The following is a 20,284-nucleotide window of genomic DNA, read 5'->3' as shown; positions in this document are numbered from 1 at the left end:
AGCTCCCACAGACTCCAGAAGGAGTTGGGGATGCTCAGCACCCCACAGGATCCACTCGTCTCCATTTCTTCCCACCATAACTGGCTCTCCATCACCTTCCCAGAGCTGTCTCTCACTTGTCTGCTCCACTCGCGCTATTCCCTATACACGCACCTACATTATAACAGCAGTATGCTCCTGATTTCCCAAAACCCAGTGGCCATCTGAACTGCTGCATTATCCGAATCCTGTCTTTGGCCCCCAGCAGGGGATAATGCCCATTCAGAGGACAGAGCAGAGACCCGGGCTGTGGGGGAGGCCATGCTGTTGCAGTATAGCTTTTGTGGCAGGGCAGGGAGCCCTCTCCAGCCTCGCTGTCATGGGAAGGAGGGAGCGGGGCTGTGACCTCGGAACTGCAGAGGGGCTCCCTGCCGCTCTAACACAGGTTAGATGGCCCTTTTCTGTGTTCTCTTTGCTGTTACTACCTAGAGTCAAAAGCTGCAGAAAACGTTAACTCTCAGGGTAGTTCAGCTCTGGAACAGGCTTCCGAGGGAGGCTGTGGAATCCCCAGCACTGGAAATGTTTAAGAACAGGCTGGACAAACACCCATCAAGGATGGTCTAGGTTGGGTTGGTCCTGCCTCAGTGCAGGGGGCTGGACCTGGTGACCTCTTGAGGTCCCTTCCAACCCAATGTTTCCATGATTCTATGATTTCAGATTTTATACCACTCCGTCCCTCTCCCGTTGCTAATGCACTCTAGCTCTTCTGTAACAGTTTCCAGCCACAGATGTCAGAGCATTTTACAAAGGGAATATAATTTCCCTTTAAGCAGGTGACATTATGCAAAGTTGGTTTTGCTTTTTTAAATAGGTAAACCATAACATTTACAGATGTCTCAGAAGTTGTTTCATAAACTCAGGGCAAGTACAAAAGCCTATTAGAGAGGTTAGTAAAACCTTTCATGTGTGAACTGAAAAATCGAAACACCGGAGATTTCCAAAAACTACAGGTCTGCTCTCTGTGCAGAAAACATTGTGAAATCTAAGCCACAAGCTGCACTGTGCAAATAGCTCCCTGCACCGGTTTCCATGGTATTTTATGATCATTCCTGGAATTTTCAGTGTTCTGTTTTACAAGTTAGTATTTCGCAGCTGCTTAGATTTTGCTGACGACACCATTCCCTGCGTACTGGGCCGAGTTTGAGACCGACTGTGTTCCTGTCATGCAGGTGAGGTTTCTCACTTCTCCACCCGCAGAGAACCTGAACAGCCAGTGCCCCACAGCTCTTCTCCCCACCTCACTTTGAGCTGTAGAGCGTTTCCTCAGAGAGTGACTTGGGGGTTGGATTGAGGTGCCTCTCTGCAGGCCTTCCCAGCTCCACTGTCCCCAACGCTGGGGAGGAATCAGCTAACATAGCAAGTGAGGAGAAAGCAGATTCTGGAAGACAGAAGGAATCTTGCTGCTGCTGAACCCGTGGCCCTGACCTGGCATCTCTCAGGCCTCACACCGAGATCAGCACCACCAGCAAGCTGCTCACACCCTTTGCCACTGGGTGCTGATTGCTCCTCCCTGCCTCAGCTCACTCTGACTGGGAGCCAGCGCAAACAGTGAGCAGGGCGCCCTATGCTCCAGGACCATCCTTGGCTGCAGACCCACGTAGCTCCCTCCAGGCTCCAGTTCTGCATTAGCATCAGCCTGCACCGTGACAGTTCCTCTGGGTGAGGAGGGGAAATGTGCTCCCAGCTCCCCCTTCTCTGACTTGCTGTGAAATCAAGACCCTGCGCCAGAGAGGAGACTCCATCGCCACCTTCCACTTCCCTACTAGGGCTGTGCTGCAGGGTCAGAGATGGCGGAGAGCCCCAAATGGTTGTGGTGGCCAGCAAACACAGCCCTAGCCAGCAAGGAGCTCGGTGCCGCCCCTCAACCTACCCCGCCCATATGACACGGGAGCTGGAATGGATGGATGCTCCCAGCTAGTGTCTCCCCAGGAAGGATCCAGGTCCCTGAAGAGCTCTTCCCCTGGGAGTGCAGTTTACAACATACACACTCCTGGCCTTTTAGTGTGCAGCATGTGAAACTGAGGCTCTCTGGCCACTCCAGTGCACCTCTGGCGAGGCACTGCCCACAGAGCACGAGAAGAGGGAAAGCTCTAGCGTGCAGGGCTGCAGACACAGCATGGGCTAAAGCCAACTGCTTTAAGCATTACTCAGGGGGTCGTAAGTCACACACAGACAGAGAGAACAGTGCTGAGGGCCCAGGCTAGTAGCGGCTTCCAGCTGCACAGCAATAGCATGTTCCAGCTTGGGTCTTACCGGTTATAAATGTCGTCATCTTCGCCACCCCAGCCCCAGTAATTATTAGGAAATCCATTGATTTTTAGGAATTGCTCCTTGCTTAAAGCAGACACACCTCCGAAATACTGATTGTACGGTAAACTGCAAGGGGAAAAGAGCTTTGTTAGTGCACCAGGCTTGTTACTGAAAAGCCAGGGCTGGATGGTGCCATCAGACACAGCCCTGAGCAAAGTGGTGCATACACTGCACCCCTTGACCTACTTTCATGGGCACTGCGACTCCCAGCTTTTGCCTGGTCTTCTGGGGTAGGGCTAGTGATGATGCTGGCCTGGACCAGCAGTAAGTTGCTATCCCACCGCTAGCCCTTCCTCTACCACCCTGGTCATTGAGTCAATCTGTGGAGCTCCATTCCTCCGGCTCCAGGGGGGCAGTCAGTGGCTGAGTAGCCTGGCTCACTGCTATGGATCTGGAGAAGAGGTGCAAGAGCCCATGCAAGATACATGTGCGGCATTTGTACAGCGTAGCCCAGTGAAAAGCAATGGCCTTTAGGGCCCCGAAGCAGGGCTGTAAATGGGCTTGTTATGAGCAAGTTTAGAACAGGTTTCCAAGCGCAGTATTCAAAAACGAGCCTTTGCCCATTTCCTAACAAGGTCTGCTACCAGGCACATTCTCCCTGCAGGGTGAATACGCAGGTGGCTAGGAAGAGGCATACCACAGGAACGACTAGCAGTGTTGGGCTGGGGGGTGGGGTCTGTCACTGGAACAGAGCGGGGCTGGGAGTCTGTCACTGGAAAGACTAGCAGAGCGGGGCTGGGGGCTGGGAGTCTGTCACTGGAACAGAGTGGGGCTGGGAGTCTGTCACTGGAAAGACTAGCAGAGCGGGGCTGGGGTCTGTCACTGGAATGACTAGCAGGGCAGGGCTGGAGGGTGGGGTCTGTCACTGGAAAGACTAGCAGGACAGGGCAGGGGTCTGCCACTGGAATGACTAGCAGTGTTGAGCTGGGAGGTGTGGGTCCGTCACTGGAATGACTAGCAGGGCAGGGCTGGGGGGTGGGGTCTATCACTGGAATGACTAGCAGGGAGGGCTGGGGGTCCATCACTGGAATGACTAGCAGGGCAGGGCTGGGGGGTGGGGTCTATCACTGGAATGACTAGCAGGGCGGGGCTGGGGGTCCATCACTGGAATGACTAGCAGGGCGGGGCTGGGGTCTGCCACTGGAATGACTAGCAGTGTTGAGCTGGGAGGTGTGGGTCCGTCACTGGAATGACTAGCAGGGCGGGGCTGGGGTTTGGGGTCTGTCATTGGAATGACTAGCAGGACAGGGCTGGGGTCTGTCATTGGAATGACTAGCGCGGTGGGGCTGGGGTCTGTCATTGGAATGACTAGTTGGGCGGGGCTAGGGTCTGTCACTGGAATGACTAGCAAGATTAGGTATGCGTGCGTTCATGCATTAGGTCGAGCAGAGACACATTTAGTCTCTCTCTCTTTTGGTGCTGTCTTCCCTGATCACTCACCCACCATAACCACAGTGCCTCCACCCACAGGTTAATGGCTGAAAATTCTACCATGCAGCCATTTCTAGGTGCAAATATCTGTGGGGTTTCCCTGTCAGACAGGTCATGATGAATAAGCTGATGACATAGCCAAGATGATCATATCTTTGTCCCCAAGAACAGGCATGGTGACCGTTGGTCTGCGAGGGACATTCTCCACACAGCACAGTGTCACTGGGATTTTCCAATATTCCAGGGGTGACCATTCTGGAAAACCTCCTGGCCCAGAAATCCTGACAAACTCTGCTAACACAATGCTAAATACACAGGGCCAAATTCACCCGGGATCTTGGGTAGGAGCAACCCCACTGCCTTAAATGGAGACAAAATAGCATTTACTGGTTGCTTTAACGGATACAGGATAAGATCAGCAGCTACTGGATGAGCACAAAAAAATCTGAAAAAGATCAGCTTCTATTTTTTCTACTCCTGTGACTGATATATGAAAACTTTTAAGAACAGTTACTTAATCTTTCCCACAGACAAACCTTTTTTTTCTCCAGTCTTACACTGTAACAAATTGCAGATAGGAGTGATTTTTCCAGGCCTTCAATATGAGGTTTATACTGGAGATGCTGCCACTCTGCCATAGGCATGGCAGGTTAAAATACAGATGAGTAACAAACAGTCCATTGAAAAGAGTTCTCACCGAAATCCAAACTTATCCATCGATACAGAAAGGTGCCGTGGCTGGCTGTAACACTTGTAGATGTTCCTGTCGTCCATTGGAATTAGGTCTACATCACTAAATACAAAGCAATCATAGTCATATTCTTTCAAAGCTTCTTCGAAGCCTATGTTCAGAAGTTTAGCACGATTAAAGGTTTCTTCTCCATCCTAATTTAAAACAAACAAAAACAATAAAGCACCTTAAGGAGGTTAGTATACACTGTCCATTTCCTACCTGTTACCAAGTATCCCATCTGTCACACTGGACCTGCACCACCACCACCAGAGTCAAAGTCCCCCTGAGCCCTCACAGCACAGGTGATGGAATACAACCAGCACTACAACCCATCTAAAGAGCTTGACACTGATGCCCAAAAACTCCTTTGCCCAAATGCTGTATTTTCTGGGCAGCTGAATCTATGTGCGGTTCAGAGACACGTGGGGAAGCTGAAATGGTAGACAACAGAACAACCAGCTGGACTACACTCCATTCATCCTGCCAGTTACTGGCACATGAGATCCTAGAAGCACAGGTCATCCCCACTTCCCTCTCTACCCACCCCATCACACAGGTGAACCCCATCAACCTTGGGTGGGCATTAGCGTGTGCCCTTGTTGCTAAGACAGCTAACGGCATTTTTGGCTGTATAAGTAGGGGCATTGCCAGCAGATGGAGGGATGTGATCATTGCCCTCTATTCGACATTGGTGAGGCCTCATCTGGAGTACTGTGTCCAGTTTTGGGCCCCACACTACAAGAAGGCTGGGACACAGGAGTTCTCAGCCAGGTCAGACCACCTCCACCACTGCAAGTTTGAACTGGCATCTGCTCAGCTGGCCAAGGGACACAGACAGCAAGCGTTCATCCATTTGGTGTTTTCCCCTCTATGCTTTATGCCTGGACTCTCTCGATGTAGATTCAGATAGGTCTGGGGACCCTAGTGGCTGCGGCTGTTTCTGTGATAGGACTGTTATTACAGCCAGACTCCTCTGACTCAGACACAGCCCTTGGCTTTGCTGCAGCTTGGAGGACTGTAGGCTGTGATCCATGAGCCCTAGCAGGCTAAAATGCACTAGTGCATGGTCCATGGAGAGCTGTCCTGGCACATGGTGCTGAGTCCTCCTTGTTTCCAGTGGCTAAAATTTACCCAGCCCTTTCCTGGTGCGATGGGTCCCTCCCATAGGCAACTGCTGTACTTGCCACAGGGACATTGTGTGACGGCAAATGGGGTGGGGGGGGCTGTGTGAGCATTAATGGGAGGAAAAGCCTTTTGCAAGACACGATCCCCGCTAAGGAAAAGCTTCTGAACCCCCACAGCAACAAGGACGTTGCCAGGGCGTTACAGCTGTGATCAGAACAGGAAGGTGCACACTGAGGTTTTTTGTGTGTATCTGTTGTTAAAAAGGGCTGTGTGTTGCTCAACTGATGACAATTCAGAAGCACTGTAAGGGCTGGAGTAACTGAGGGTACGTCTACACTACCCGTCAAATCGGCGGGTAGTGATCGATCTAATGGGGATCGATTTATCGCATCTAGTGTAGAACCCTGATCTCTCTGCCGTCGACTCCGGAACTCCACCAGGGCGAGAGGCAGGAAGCGGAGTCGATGGGGGAGTGGTGGCCGTCGATCTCGCGCCGCGAGGACGCGAAGTAAGTGATTCTAAGTTGATCTAAGATACGTCAACTTCAGCTACGCTATTCTTGTAGCTGAAGTTGTTTACCTTAGATCAATCCCCGCCCCCCAGCGTAGACCAGGCCTGAGATTTAAATTTCCCAGTATCCCACGAGCTCCTGAATGGTTTAGCCTCATACTAATCCCAACGCTTTCAAAAGGAAAAATACAGAAGTAGGAAATTCACTGTGTTTTGTACTCTCTCTCCTGATCTATTTTTGTGGGTGGTGGTGGAAGGAGGCTTGGTAAAAGCAGAATAAAAAAATTAAAAAAAAAAAAAACAGGGCCAGATTCTAATACCCTTTCTCTGGTTTAGTATCACCTTGCTCTGTGAGTGTTCGCCTTGGCTTCAATGGTACCATTTAGTGTAATGAAGGCTAGCAAAGCCGGGCCCTGAATCTGTACTAAATGAATAAATTTAATCCTCTTCCTCTTGGCCAAAGAAACATTCCCCCTAGGGGAATCCCACTGTGCCCTGGGCTCAGCCAGCTGTTACTGTGCGGCTAGCTTCCACTCGCACTGTTTGCAACGTGTCTGTGTGGGGCTCCGTTAGCCCCACTGAGACCTAGCTTCCACTCACAGCACATTCAGTTACTTTTGACATTTAAGCAGGAGGCAAACAGCTGGCACGCTTGCTAATGTTACAATTTGTGCTTATTTATTTGCCTGTCCTCTGGTTATGGAAACCAATTCAGGTCCGAAGGACAATAGGCAGCGAGCACCTGCGCAGAATGTGTCCCAATGCAAACCTCTAGGGGAGTGTCTTCTCCCTTTTCCACGCATAGAACGGACCATCCCAGCGGGTCTCAGCAGCACACACAAGGCGGATTCACAGCCAGGCATGTGGGTAATCCTTCGTATACAGGGCAGAAAGCTAGCAGCCTGGTGAAAACAAAGACTTCCTCTTCTTCATCACCTAGGACTTAGAACTTGCGCAGCCAAACTGAACAAGAAGTGCTGTCTGTGTTAATGGCCTGTCAATTAACAGGAGAGGGGGAAATCTGTACCAAGAGAATCCCTCAGACGGTAGAGTGCTCATTCACATGGTGGGGACTGAGGCCACAAACAGAAGAGTTAAAGAAGAAATCCCTTTTGCTTTTGTGACACAGCTACCCCCAGACAAACAGCTTGATACTTGATCTAGCTGTGGCTTGTACAGACTTCACTGAGGGATCTATAGCCATCTTCTCACCTGTGGGGCCTGCCAAATAGCTAACTTCCACAGCTGCACACATGCACCCCCACCATGGCAGAAGGGAACCTTGCCCTTTGATCGGGCAGGAAATATGGTCCAACTGCACCATGTGCATTAGTCTGTCACAACCCTTGAGGCTCTACCTTCTACATGGAGGCCACTAACCAAGGAGCAGCAGCAGGCTCTCGACGAGGAAGGGGCAACTGTAGACAGACCTTCAGGGCCCTGTAGATGTCCAGAGAACACCTTCGCTCCTCTGTCACTTCAGGAATTAAGGTGGGTAATTCTGCCATCCCTGTCACAGCAGAGGGAAGGAAAGGAGCCCCCAGAAAACTCCTCTTCCCTGCCTGGTGGCAGGCTGGAAGCCTATCTAGCTCAGGGAGGAGAGTGCAGTCAGACCAGACTCAGACCAGAGATGTTCTGTGGGAGCAGCTCTGCTGGAGAAACTGGAGTGACCTGCTCTGAAAGTCTTAGAAGCAAGCTGTGATCTGAAGCTCCTGGACGGCCCAAGGGCAGGGAGGCCAGCCTCTGTCCCACAGGCTTTGAAGGCTGTTGCCAACTGCCAGCATGGCGAAGCCTTTGAAGGAAAGCAACAGGCGGCTTCATTTTGTTTAGAAAAACCTCTTCTAAGCCAGGAAATACCAGCTGCCGATAACAGTGCTCAGCAGTGGGGAAGTGGCACAAGTATGCAGAGCTGTCAGACACCAGGAAGGAACCAGCAATCCCCCTGTGGGACATGAACAGAGATATAATTGCCATCTTCAGCCTCGGATGTCCACTGAAAGTACGAAACACAACATGTACTCCTAGGTTCCCATTTCCGCACAGCACCCCCTTCTGCGGCATGTGTACACTACACACCACGCCCAGGTTCTGATTCAGGCTGGAGCCTAAGCCCCCACTTCTGTCCCCACACCAGTCAGTCTGACCCGGGTCAGCAAGCACTCGGGACCCAAGTCCTAGAACCCTGCTGGGGAGGGGCAGGGGTCTCAGTGCCCGAGTACCACTGTGACTTGGGTCCAAGCCCTGTCCTTTGGCAGTGTGGACACAGCTCAAGCTGCAGACCTGATTGAGAAGTGCTGCGTAGGGCAGTGTGGATGCGCCAGCACAGCTGAGATCTGGGTCTAGCAACTGTAAATGCAGCTTTGCAATGCAGTGTGGTGTATCAAGTGCCGGCGTGGAAACACAAGAGCTGGGTGTACAATGCAGTGCAGACGAACTCCAGAGCTCTGAGGAGATGGCAGCACCTGTGGGAGAGGGTAAGGCTCTGGGCACCGGGCCGACTGCAGGGGTGACAGAGACCCCTTCAGTGTCGCGGGGGACATGCCTGTGTTAAACATTAACATGAGGGGGAGGGTAGAGAAGTCTTGGAGACTTGGACATCCAACTGCCATTGGCCGTCACCAGTAGCACAGAGAGAGACATTTTGGACAGGATTGTTACAGGCCTGCTTGCGTGTAAGTGTCTGTGGGATCAAGGCCTTAACGCTCAGGTGCCTAGCTTCCCAAGAGACATAAGAATGGCCATACTGGGTCAGACCAATAGTCCATCCAGCCCAGTATCCTCTCTTCCAACAGTGGCTTGTGCCAGGTGCCCCAGAGGGAATGAACAAAACAGGTAATGATCAAGTGCTCCATCCCTTGTTGCCCATTCCCAGCTTCTGGCAGTCAGAGGCTAGGGACACTCACAGCATAGGGTTGTGTCCCTGCCAATCCTGGCTAATAGCTATTGCTGGACCTGTCCTCCATGAACTGATCTAATTCTGTTTTGAATTCTGTTATAGTCTTGGCTTTCACAACATCCTCCAGCAAGGAGTTCCACAGGTTGACTATGCGTTGTGTGAAGAAATACTTCCTTCTGTTTGTTTTAAGCCTGCTGCCAATTAATTTCATTGGGTGACTCCTAGTTCTTGTGTTAGGTGAAGGGGTAAATAACATTTCCTATTCACTTTCTCCACACCAGTCATGATTTTACAGACTTCTATCATATCCTCCCCTTAGTTGTCTCTTTTCTAAGCCGAACAGTCCCAGTCTTTTTAATCTCTCCTCATATGGAAGCTGTTCCATGCCCCTGATCACTTTTGTTAGCCTTCTCCTTTACCTTTTCTAATTCCAATTTATCTTCTTTGAGATGGGACGACCACATCTGCACGCAGCATTCAAGAGGTGGGCGTACCATGGATTTATATAGAGGCAATATGATATTTTCTGTCTTATTATCTATCCTTTTCTTAATGATTCCCAACATTCTGTTCGCTTTCTGGCTGCCGCTGCACATTGAGCTGATGTTTTCAGAGAACTATCTCCCAGATACTTCTTTGAAAGCCCCTGTCCAAATCGACATGTATTTGATTACTTCTCTAGGACTACTACAGCTAGGAGTATTATTGACTCTTCAGCCCCTGGTGCCATGCAGCCAGCAGTAGCCACAACATTGCTGCAGTAAGTAAAATAATTCCTTAACAGAAAACAGCAGGAACAGAGTGTGGTGCAGAAATGTCCGTTATCTGACTTGCAGCTGGAGGCGCGTGCTCCCCACTGAACACGCCAGCGGCAGAATGCAGGGAATGGAGTGCCGTGGACACTTACAGGCCACACAGTTGTCAGCTGCTTTCCAGATCGAAGGTCAGAAGATTAACTGAGTTAAACTGGAATAACCCACTGTTGCAGGTGCTTTGCACAACTGCCTCCCAGCGCACATTCAAAAGAGAGTAATTGGCATTGCTCCCAACAAAAGGTCAGGGCTGTTCTGAGCAGCCTCCCCACAGGAGAGTCTCCATTATTTTTCTTCTCAGTACCCATAGGAGATCATAGAAACAGCAGCATCTGCCTCCGCTGTACACTAACCCACAAGCAGAGTGACCCAGCGAACTGGCAAATAGGAGCTAGGCAGCATTTCTTCTTATTCTTTCTAAAGCACAGCCCAGCAGCTCCATCCTGCCCTGCGAAACAACATGTAAAAACACAACAGCCACACATGAGCACAGTCAGACACCACACAATGTATCACACATGCAATCACAGGACATAGCCAGGGCCAGTGAGAAATAGCTGGAAAAACAACTGAAATTTGCAGGAAATTTTCTAATCCTCCCCAATCCCTCTACCCATTTTAGCAACATAATGTGACACTCACAGCCACGTGCACAGAGAGAACCCTGCACATATCAGGGTGAATGTGTTAGCTCAGTAAAGCAGCAACATGGGGTAACTGTGGATGTAGATACACCCAGCAGCCAAGTCAAGCGAGGGCTCTAGGAGGGGAAGGCTGGTTCAGTGACTGAGGTGCTAACCTGGGACTCAGGAGACCCAGGTTCAATTCCCTACTCTACCACACACTCCCTGTGTGATCATGGAGAAGTTCCTCATCTACTGCAATGGAGATAACAGCATTGCTCTGCCTCGCAGGAGGACAAACTCAGTACAGACTGAAGAGGAGCCAAGTAGTGGGGCAGGAGAATTATGTATGGAACAAGTAAGCAGAGTTCCCATCCTGGAGAGAATGACTGAGGTGACACCCAAACTAGTCACTCAGGTTCTACCTGGGAAGAATTTTCCCCAATGTTTTTAAAGACTGCCTTGTCCCCAGGAATGTGGACAGCAGAGGAGGAAAGTGATTTCAGGGGGTTACAGGGAATGGATGGTCATCTCACTCACAGGCCTACTGGTGCATTCTACAACTCCTGGAGTGCCTATCCCATAATGGCCAGGGGCATTCCAAACATGAAGGACGGCATTGTGCAATGTAGTTTGGAGGGCCAGCTAAGCTGGTGCAGCATTGGCACTTGTGGTTTCTATTGTTGACTGGGCTGGGTCAGGCAGACCTGACCTGAAGACTTCATCTCAGATGTTGCAACACATTGTGACCAGTGCTTGTAGATTATGTGGCATGACTGTTGTTTGCAGATGCAAAACATTAGAGGGATCTTGCAAGCTCCAGCTGTCCTAATCAATTGTTCATTGTAACATCTTTTTTATCTCCCACCGGCAAGTCACAGCAGCAGGTTTATTTCTTAGATTATCCATTTAAATAGATGTTGGCATGTGAATGGCCCAAATTAAGTTAACACTTAATTGAGGTAAACAGGCCAAAGGTCAGGTTCACAAGTGTGTTGATGGTATTTGTTCCACTGAAGATTGGTTATTGACCCATTAACTGAGGTTGGCAGAATGTATCCATTTACATCAGGAGGAATTTAAAAAAATACTAGATTTTAAAAAATAATAGATCATAAAATTGCTGCTCTACATTCCCCCTCAACCCACCCAGCTTGAGTTTTCCACTGGCTCTGGTTATACCCCAGACACTTTACAAATACCACTTTTCTGACTTCAGTCCAGCATTAATGTGGTGCATTCAGACAGCCAAGAATTGAATGGTGAAGATGCAATGGATTCACGCCTGAATTGCATTGCACTGAAAGGAGGAAGTTTGACATTACCAGTGCAGCAGCAGTAAGGGTCAGCGCTCCTCTCTCTTTCTATGACATGTAGAGTACAGAAGAGCACGAAGGCGGAGTGCAAGAAGCAGATCACACAGTAATTTTCCTTGCTTCAGTGACTGCTTTGCTACAGACACGATTAACAAGTAAAGGTAAAATTTCCCCACTAGAAGGAAAAAAAGAAAAAAAAAAAAAGAAGGATGGATGCAAAGGGAAGGACAGACAAGAAAAAGAGAAAAGCAATTGTCAAGACAGCAGAGAAATAAGAACGTTTTCCTCCTCTACTTCTGTCAGAGCACCCACATTTCTGTAACCGCCCCGACTCAGCTTTCCTCTCACCCCCACAGAGGGTGGCGGCTGGCTTAGTGCCACTGACAGTTCTCTATGTTAGGGACATAATGTTTCAGAGATGTGCAGAACATGTTTAGACTTGTTCATGTTTAGACTTCAGCACAGGAGAAGGCAAACATTTTAACTGCAAATTAGGTCACGTCAGTTACTACAGAAAATCGCTGCCCTCCCGAAAGGGAGATACTTGCAGAAGAATGAACTGTACCTCTCTAGGGTCTGTATACTCAGTATATTGGCACCATGTCTAACTCTTCTTCAAGGGGTCACATTTTAAAAGACTGACTAGATAATTTTTGTGCAGGTTAATTTTACAGCATATGCCAAATGCCCTCTGATATAGTTCTTTTCCCGTGACCAGGCAGTGCTTGCCTTCATTGCCAGGGACACTAACCACTGGAGATTAGTCTCAGAGGTGTTATGATCACTGTGATGTGGATATCCGCTCACTAGCAACTAGCCCAAGGCCACAAGTCATTTTTCAAATGCCTCTGAAAAGCTATCATATGATATGAGATATTTACAATGAGCAATAACCCCAGTCGTAGGACTGAAATCCCATATTTTAAACAAGATACTGCACACCCTAACGCAAAAGATAAATTAACATATGAAGCTTAGAACAACCAGTGACCATTTATTAGAAACGATCACACACCACTAACTTATGACTTTCCAAGTTATGCAAATGTTCCCAACTTGTGAAACTAGCATGTTGGGTGAGAGGAGCATTCTGGTTGATGGAAGTACAGAACACAGAGGCATCCAGCTTTGTCCCCACCAGCACATATGTGTTTTCAATGGGTATTTTACCAGAACACTAGTATTACTATATGGCCAAACAGAATACACGTGCATGTACATAGTGGATCCTTAGTGCATCAAAATACCATCTTCACGAGCTAGGGGTGGCTGGGTATTTACGCCACCATTTGTGAGAGGTGTGTGGTCTTGCACGGCTCAGTCTGGAGAGCTGCACTCTAAATCGTCATTTATGCTGTGCTGTAAAGGGGGTCTGCAGAGCAACTTCAGGGATAACATTTAGTACAGTTAGTCTAGCATGCTATTACTAGTTGTAGAAAAGCTGATTCAGTCATCAGTATGGTCTGATATATAAGCATGTTACACATACATAGAAAAATGATTTGAGGAGGATTAAGGACAGAACATTATAATCTAAACTAAAATAATCTGCAGTTGCATATCATCTGTAAATAGAACCCTCTGCCATCACAGACACATGAACAAAGTCATATCAAGCACAGCAGGTAAGTATTAACATTCCTTAGGTCAGTATTTACCATTACTATAAATACATAGCAATCCGTTTCCTGAGGCATAGAGAAAAGTTCAAACCTTTCTGCTGCACCTGAATACACCAACCGATCTTGACTTTAGATACCATCCATGGTCATTTGCAGTGGTGTTGTAGCCAGGCTGGTCCCAGAGTATTAGAGAGACAAGATGGGCAAGGTAAAGCTGATCTGATAAAAGATATTCTTCATCCACCTTGTCTCTCTTGACTCTAGAAACAGTTATGCTCCAGGGAGCGTGCTGCCTTTCAGCATTGCACAGGGCTGGGATCCAAAACTAGACAGAGATGCTGTGTTAATATTTATCTGCCAGACACTCAGAGAGACTTCACTGGCACCCTTCAGAGTGATAGCAGTGCCCTTTCAGCACAACTAATGCATTTTTCTTAACTTGTTAAGTTTCTCAATGTGTGCACAACAGCCAATTTTTTGGGAATCATGGCATATGCTCAAGCCAGTCGTGTTGTTTGGAGAGGGACGAAAGCAGGGCTAAAAGGCAAATATACTGGAAGTAATGCCAGTAATGTTTTTCTATTCCATTTACTTGAAATGGACTTGTCTACATCTATAAGAGATCTATGTTCTATCCACACGCAGGACAGTTAGTGCACTGTTCCTATTATTGTTCCTGGGGGTTATCTGGGTATCTGGCCTGCATCATACAGGCGGTCAGACTAGGGACTTGATGCTCCCTTCTGGCCTCACAAGTTGGTGAAAAGTGTATCCTGGTGGAAATAAGATGAGACTGTATTACTAAAAGTTCTCCTCAAAGTGGCTACTTAAGTAGAAGCTACTCACAAGGAATTTGCTTAACTTGAGAAGTGGATCTCAGGTTTACTGGGGAAGCATTTTTCTAAAGCTATAAAAGCAATTAGCAGAAGTATTTGGATTTGTTTGAAGATTATGCAGTGAAGATCCCTGACTCTTCCATTTTGTGCATTAATCTTCTCAACCAGCAAGTTGGTTACCGAGTATAAGCCAACTGCACCTTTGCACGGGAGTACTGTAGCCGTTATTCTGCAAACATACGCATGTCTTAAGTCCTCACCTGATTGATGACATACACTCCATAGTCAAGCTGTTGCCTTTGAAGGATTGGGTGGAGATAATACAGCCAGTACTTCAGATGCTCATCACGATTCCTGAATGGTATGATGATTGCTACTTTCTGAAGTGCTTTACAGTCTTCTGGAGCATATCGGCCTCCTTCTCTCACTTTAGGGTTTATCCTCTCAGCTTCCTCAGGATGCACAGCCCGGGAAAATTCCACATTCAGTGCACCAACTGGAAAGGACCATGACAGACAGTGAGTTTGCAGATTCCAAAAGATCCACACAATTCTCTGTAAAGGTTTGAAGAAATATATTGGTGGAGGAGGGGGGTTGGATCTGAATAGAATCCGACGCACATGAAAAACTGCCCCCTCAACCAAGCACAACAAAACCAGTTGTACAATACAGGAACAGCAGGAGACTCTGCCCCACTCAGGGAAGACTCACACTTCAATGTGCTTTGGGTCAGGCCTCAAATTTGTATCTGATATTTACTGGGTCTGAAAGTCCTCAGACCGGCCAAATAGGTCACTGGCTCCTACATGGACTAACATCCCAGCATGCATTCTGCTGTTGGCACACCCTGACACCAGCCCGAGGGGAGAAGAAACACTCCATTTAATCACTACCCCGCAATATAGTGCGGGTCTTACATGGTTGAAAAATATTCTCCTTACTCCAAGGACTAACGACATGCAAAACTAGCAAAACCACCTTTTTGCTAAGAATACCCACAGAGCAACTGAAAGTACACCCACCTTTAAAGTTCCTGTTCTAGAAACACTAAACAAAGCCATATTTGCATTCAGGCTGGCAACTTCAGTGCTTGGTATCAGCAGAGTAGGTTTGGAAAGTGCCACAGTAGTTTTCCCTGAAGCAGGGGTTTCAAACTGAGAGGCTCATAGGCAAACATGTCTATTGTATTAGTGTTACTTCAAACAAGGCCACACATGGCTCAGAATGGTGGCTGAACTCCACTACAGCGCAAGCAAGTCACAGAGGACATGACCCGATGGCAGGGGTTGGTCAAGGGCTCTGAATAAAAGGGTGTGTGTTGGGGGGAGGCAGGGGAGAGACTGAAAATGGGAATAACTAGTGAAGAAAAGTAGCCAGGCTGCACACTCTGCCAGTCACCCCTTGTCAGAGTGCTGTGCACTCCTCAGCGCAGAGGCCCGGGACTGGGACTGAGGCTAGGGCTGATCCCTCAGTGCAGTTGTGGGTGCCCTGGGGAAAACTCAGTCAGCTCAACTGGTGCAGATCCTGGCCTGTCCTTCTCTGCACTGTGACACGTTACCACAGTCCAGCGGGATTTTGAACCATTGTGTTTACCAACATGCTGCTCACCAGACCTTGCAGCCAGCGCAGAAAAAGGACACTCATGTGCAGTGTAATGCCAGTTACACCCTGATGTGCTGCCAAAGTCAGGACTACTCCTGAGCCCAGACAAGGCCTCAGACACCCTACACAGCAATGGTGTCATCCAAACGACGGGGTGTGGGCACCAGCCAAGTCTACAGCCGCACGCTGGAGAAGCAGGATTATTTTTCATTAGGCGGTTACTCATAGACTCATAGACTATAGGACTGGAAGGGACCTCGAGAAGGCCTCGAGTCTAGTCCCCTGCCCTCATGGCAGGACCAAATACTGTCTAGACCATCCCTAATAGACATTTATCTAACCTACTCTTAAATATCTCCAGAGATGGAGATTCCACAACTTCCCTAGGCAATCTATTCCAGTGTTTAACTACCCTGACAGTTAGGAACTTTTTCCTAATGTCCAACCTAAATCTCCCTTGCTGCAGTTTAAGCCCATTGCTTCTTGTTCTATCATTGGAGGCTAAGGTGAACAAGTTTTCTCCCTCCTCCTGATGACACTTTTAGATACCTGAAAACTGCTATCATGTCCCCTCTCAGTCTTCTCTTTTCCAAACTAAACAAACCCAATTCCTGCAACCTTCCTTCATAGGTCATGTTCTCAAGACCTTTAATCATTCTCGTTGCTCTTCTCTGGACCCTCTCCAATTTCTCCACATCTTTCTTGAAATGCAGTGCCCAGAACTGGACACAATACTCCAGTGGAGGCCTAACCAGCGCAGAGTAAAGCGGAAGAATGACTTCTCGTGTCTTGTTTACAACACACCTGTTAATGCATCCCAGAATCACGTTTGCTTTTTTTGCAACAGTATCACACTGTTGACTCATATTAAGCTTGTGGTCCACTATGACCCCTAGATCTCTTTCTGCCATACTCCTTCCTAGACAGTCTCTTCCCATTCTGTATGTGTGAAACTGATTGTTCCTTCCTAAGTGGAGCACTTTGCATTTATCTTTATTGAACTTCATCCTGTTTACCTCAGACCATTTCTCCAATTTGTCCAGATCATTTTGAATTTTGATCCTGTCCTCCAAAGCAGTTGCAATCCCTCCCAGTTTGGTATCATCTGCAAACTTAATAAGCGTACTTTCTATGCCAACATCTAAATCGTTGATGAAGATATTGAACAGAGCCGGTCCCAAAACAGACCGCTGCGGAACCCCACTTGTTATACTTTTCCAGCAGGATTGGGAGCCATTAATAACTACTCTCTGAGTACGGTTATCCAGCCAGTTATGCACCCACCTTATGGTAGCCCCATCTAAATTGTACTTTCCTAGTTTATCTATAAGAATATCATGCGAGACCGTATCAAATGCCTTACTAAAGTCTAGGTATATCACATCCACCACTTATCCCTTATCCACAAGGCTCGTTATCCTATCAAAGAATGCTATCAGATTAGTTTGACACGATTTGTTCTTTACAAATCCATGCTGGCTATTCTCTATCACCTTACTACCTTCCAAGTGTTTGCAGATGATTTCTTTAATTACTTGCTCCATTATCTTCCCTGGCACAGAAGTTAAACTAACTCTCTGCTCTGAGTCAGCCCTGCCCATTCTAAAACAGATGCAGGGGAAATCCAGCAACCTCTCAAAAGCGTGAGAGCAGCCCAGGGAGTGGGAGCCCCCAGTAAGAGAGGCCAAAGTCCCTTGGGGGCTGCCCCGGAACCCTCAGAGTGGTGCTCTTTGACAGAAGCACCTGGCAGTCCTAGACTACGGCGCAGAGCACCGCGTTCAGAGTGTCAGCGGGGTGTTTGCTTTAAGGGAAGAATTCAGATAATGTCAGTTCTTCCGTCTGACGGTGTAAACGCACCACGGAATGGGGCTCAGCTTTAGCTAAGCACTATTGGCATGTCCTTCAATTTAATCATTTAAAGGCCATCTGCACTTCATTTAAAGCACATGTGTTTTGGAGAGATCTTAGGTTCACTTCACATTTGGTTGAGCACAATACCAGATCTGCTATGTGCACACACCGCCACACACCCCTTTTTCATCCCAAGATTTAATTTAAGAAGTGAGAGTTCCATGTCCACGCTCACCAGCACGGGCTGGCACAGGGAGAGCACTCAGCCTGTGTACAGCTGGGGAAATTACTGCAGACCAAAGCTCATCCTCACAAAGCATCTTCATTAGCTGCATAGAGCATGACTGGTAAGGAGAAGGGGCATGGTTTTCAGAGATCAATACAGATAAGTAGCTCTTGCATTAATGTAAATACAGACAATACTCACCGTACCATTCATGTATAGCAATATCATCACAATATGACTTTAGTTCTGGTCTGTGGCCTTTTTCTTGCTTATTGAACTATGAGGAGTTACTTCTGCTTCAGGCTATACTCCTACATCCAGTGCCATGCAAGGGGTGATGGGGTCAGGTGGGGATTGTCAATACTCTCCATGAGCCAGCAAGGTCTCTGTAACAGGGCCTCTCACCCTTTCAGGACTTGGGTTAGCCAACTCTCATTATAGAGTGAGCTACACTACACACACACACACACACACTACAGTATACCTACCTCCTCACTCAGTGCTGTGAAAAATCCACCCCCTCCCCGAGCAACTTAACTTACGTCAACCTAACACTCCACGCAGACAACGCTATGCTGGGGGGAGAGCTTTTCCCACTGATATAGTTACTCCACCTTCGCGAGAGGCAGTAGCTAAGCCTCTTGTGGAGCTCCCCCGTCAGCTCTGAGTGTCTTCATCAAAACACTTTGCCGATGCAGCATTAATCCTGCAGACCTGTCCTGAGAGAAGGGTTTTGGCCTGCAAGAGCTGTGGACCAGAGGGCTGAAGACGACAGAGCTCCAGCCAGATAAAGCCTGAGAGATTTTGAACTTGGACCTAGCTCTGGGGTGTCCCCAAGTAAAGGGAGAGTGTGTCTGAACTGGTTGGGGCCAGGAGGACCAGTGTGCAAATACTCAATCCATGGGAGCGCAGGAGGGGAAAGGTGTAATTACGGCAGACAGAGTTAAGAGACCCGGAAGAGATGAGAAATTGGAGCAGGGCACCACAGAATGACCTCCATCTAGGAGGCAGCTGGCCCCTCTACAGTCTCCTATAAGCAAGATGTCGCTACCTTTACAAAAGGTACTACGAACAGAGAGATGACTAGAACATTGAAGCACCATAAATAATTCAGCGAGGGATCGGCAACCTTTCAGAAGTGGTGTGCCGAGTCTTTGTTTATTCACTCTAATTTAAGGTTTCGTGTGCCGGTAATACATTTTAACGTTTTTAGAAGGTCTCCTTCTATAAGTCTATAATATATAACTAAACTATTGTTGTATGTAAAGTAAACAAGGTTTTAAAAATGTTTAAGGAGCTTCATTTAAAATTAAATTAAAATGCAGAGCCCCCCGGACTGGCGGCCAGGACCTGGGCAGTGTGAGTGCCACTGAAAATCAGCTCGCATGCCGCCTTCGGCACCCGTGCCATAGGTTGCCTACCCCTGAATTAAACTGAACTGTTCAATGAAGTGCATGTTGTGATCAGAGACGACTTGTACCTGCTGAGAACCGGGGGAGGGCACAATTTAAAGGTTTGGCCAGCTTTAGGACTGCTCAAGTCACACCCCCCCCACACACACCCCAGTCAGATCCTTCCCCTTACCCTCAGCTTCCCCTCCTGAAAAGCAGCAGCCCCTCCTTGCAGCTCCCAGCTGTTGCTCCTGCCTCTACCCATAGGGGTAGGGGTAGGAGTTCCATCAGCTGCAGCACAGGGAGAGGGCCCGGCTGCAACATGTGACCGAGAGGGGCCAGAAAACACTGACAAATCTGGGAGGACCCCCCATATTGCCTCTGCTGTGATGTTCTAACTTTGCTTTTTGTGTCTGTTCACTTACCCTCTAGTTCACCAATTCCAGTAATTTACAATGGGTCTCCGAATTCCAGGTGGTTATATCACCAGTGCTTCCCGCACAGAAAACACAAGCAGGCTTTACCTGTCCTCACCTGCTCTTCTACAAGAATCAAAAATGGTCCTCTATCTCCTCCCCATTCTGTATTGTTGTTTAATGGAACATGACACAGGCATGGTTTGATGTTTTTCCTTGCATTTCCCTAAAATGTCTGGGAGGAGAGGGAGAGTTAGTTTTCCAGGTTTGAGTGCGAGACCTTAAGAGCATGTCAGTGCCAAAGGGCTCACTGGTACCAGGTGGCGAGTTTCAGCTGGCCTAACCAATTCAGGGTACCCCAACTCACTAGGACTATAATCTGTATTTAAAAGGTGTCATGTAATGTGTAACTGGAAAAACTAATAACTCACTGATCTTCAATATTCTTGATATATGTATGTGATATACATACGTAGTGTGCGTTAAGAGTTATGGACATACGCAGGAATGATGACTAAAATGTGTTTAAGACAGGCATGTCAGGG

General features: G+C 48.1%; 1 protein-coding gene across 1 annotated transcript in view; it reads right to left on the bottom strand.

The window, feature by feature from the left end:
- Positions 1–20,284, bottom strand: part of B4GALT1 (beta-1,4-galactosyltransferase 1) — a 69,099-nt gene that overhangs the window by 3,987 nt on the left and 44,828 nt on the right. The window contains exons 2-4 of the mRNA XM_050948318.1: positions 14,514–14,749; positions 4,478–4,665; positions 2,293–2,415 (exon numbers count right to left, since the gene is read on the bottom strand). Coding sequence (XP_050804275.1) covers positions 2,293–2,415; positions 4,478–4,665; positions 14,514–14,749 — 547 coding nt within the window. The remainder of the gene's footprint in view (positions 1–2,292; positions 2,416–4,477; positions 4,666–14,513; positions 14,750–20,284) is intronic.

Source organism: Gopherus flavomarginatus, chromosome 3 (genome assembly GCF_025201925.1).
Source record: "Gopherus flavomarginatus isolate rGopFla2 chromosome 3, rGopFla2.mat.asm, whole genome shotgun sequence".
Classification (NCBI taxonomy): Eukaryota; Metazoa; Chordata; order Testudines; family Testudinidae; genus Gopherus; species Gopherus flavomarginatus.
The sequence above is the reverse complement of the archived record's forward strand: the minus strand, read 5'-3'. Positions and strand labels throughout refer to the sequence as shown.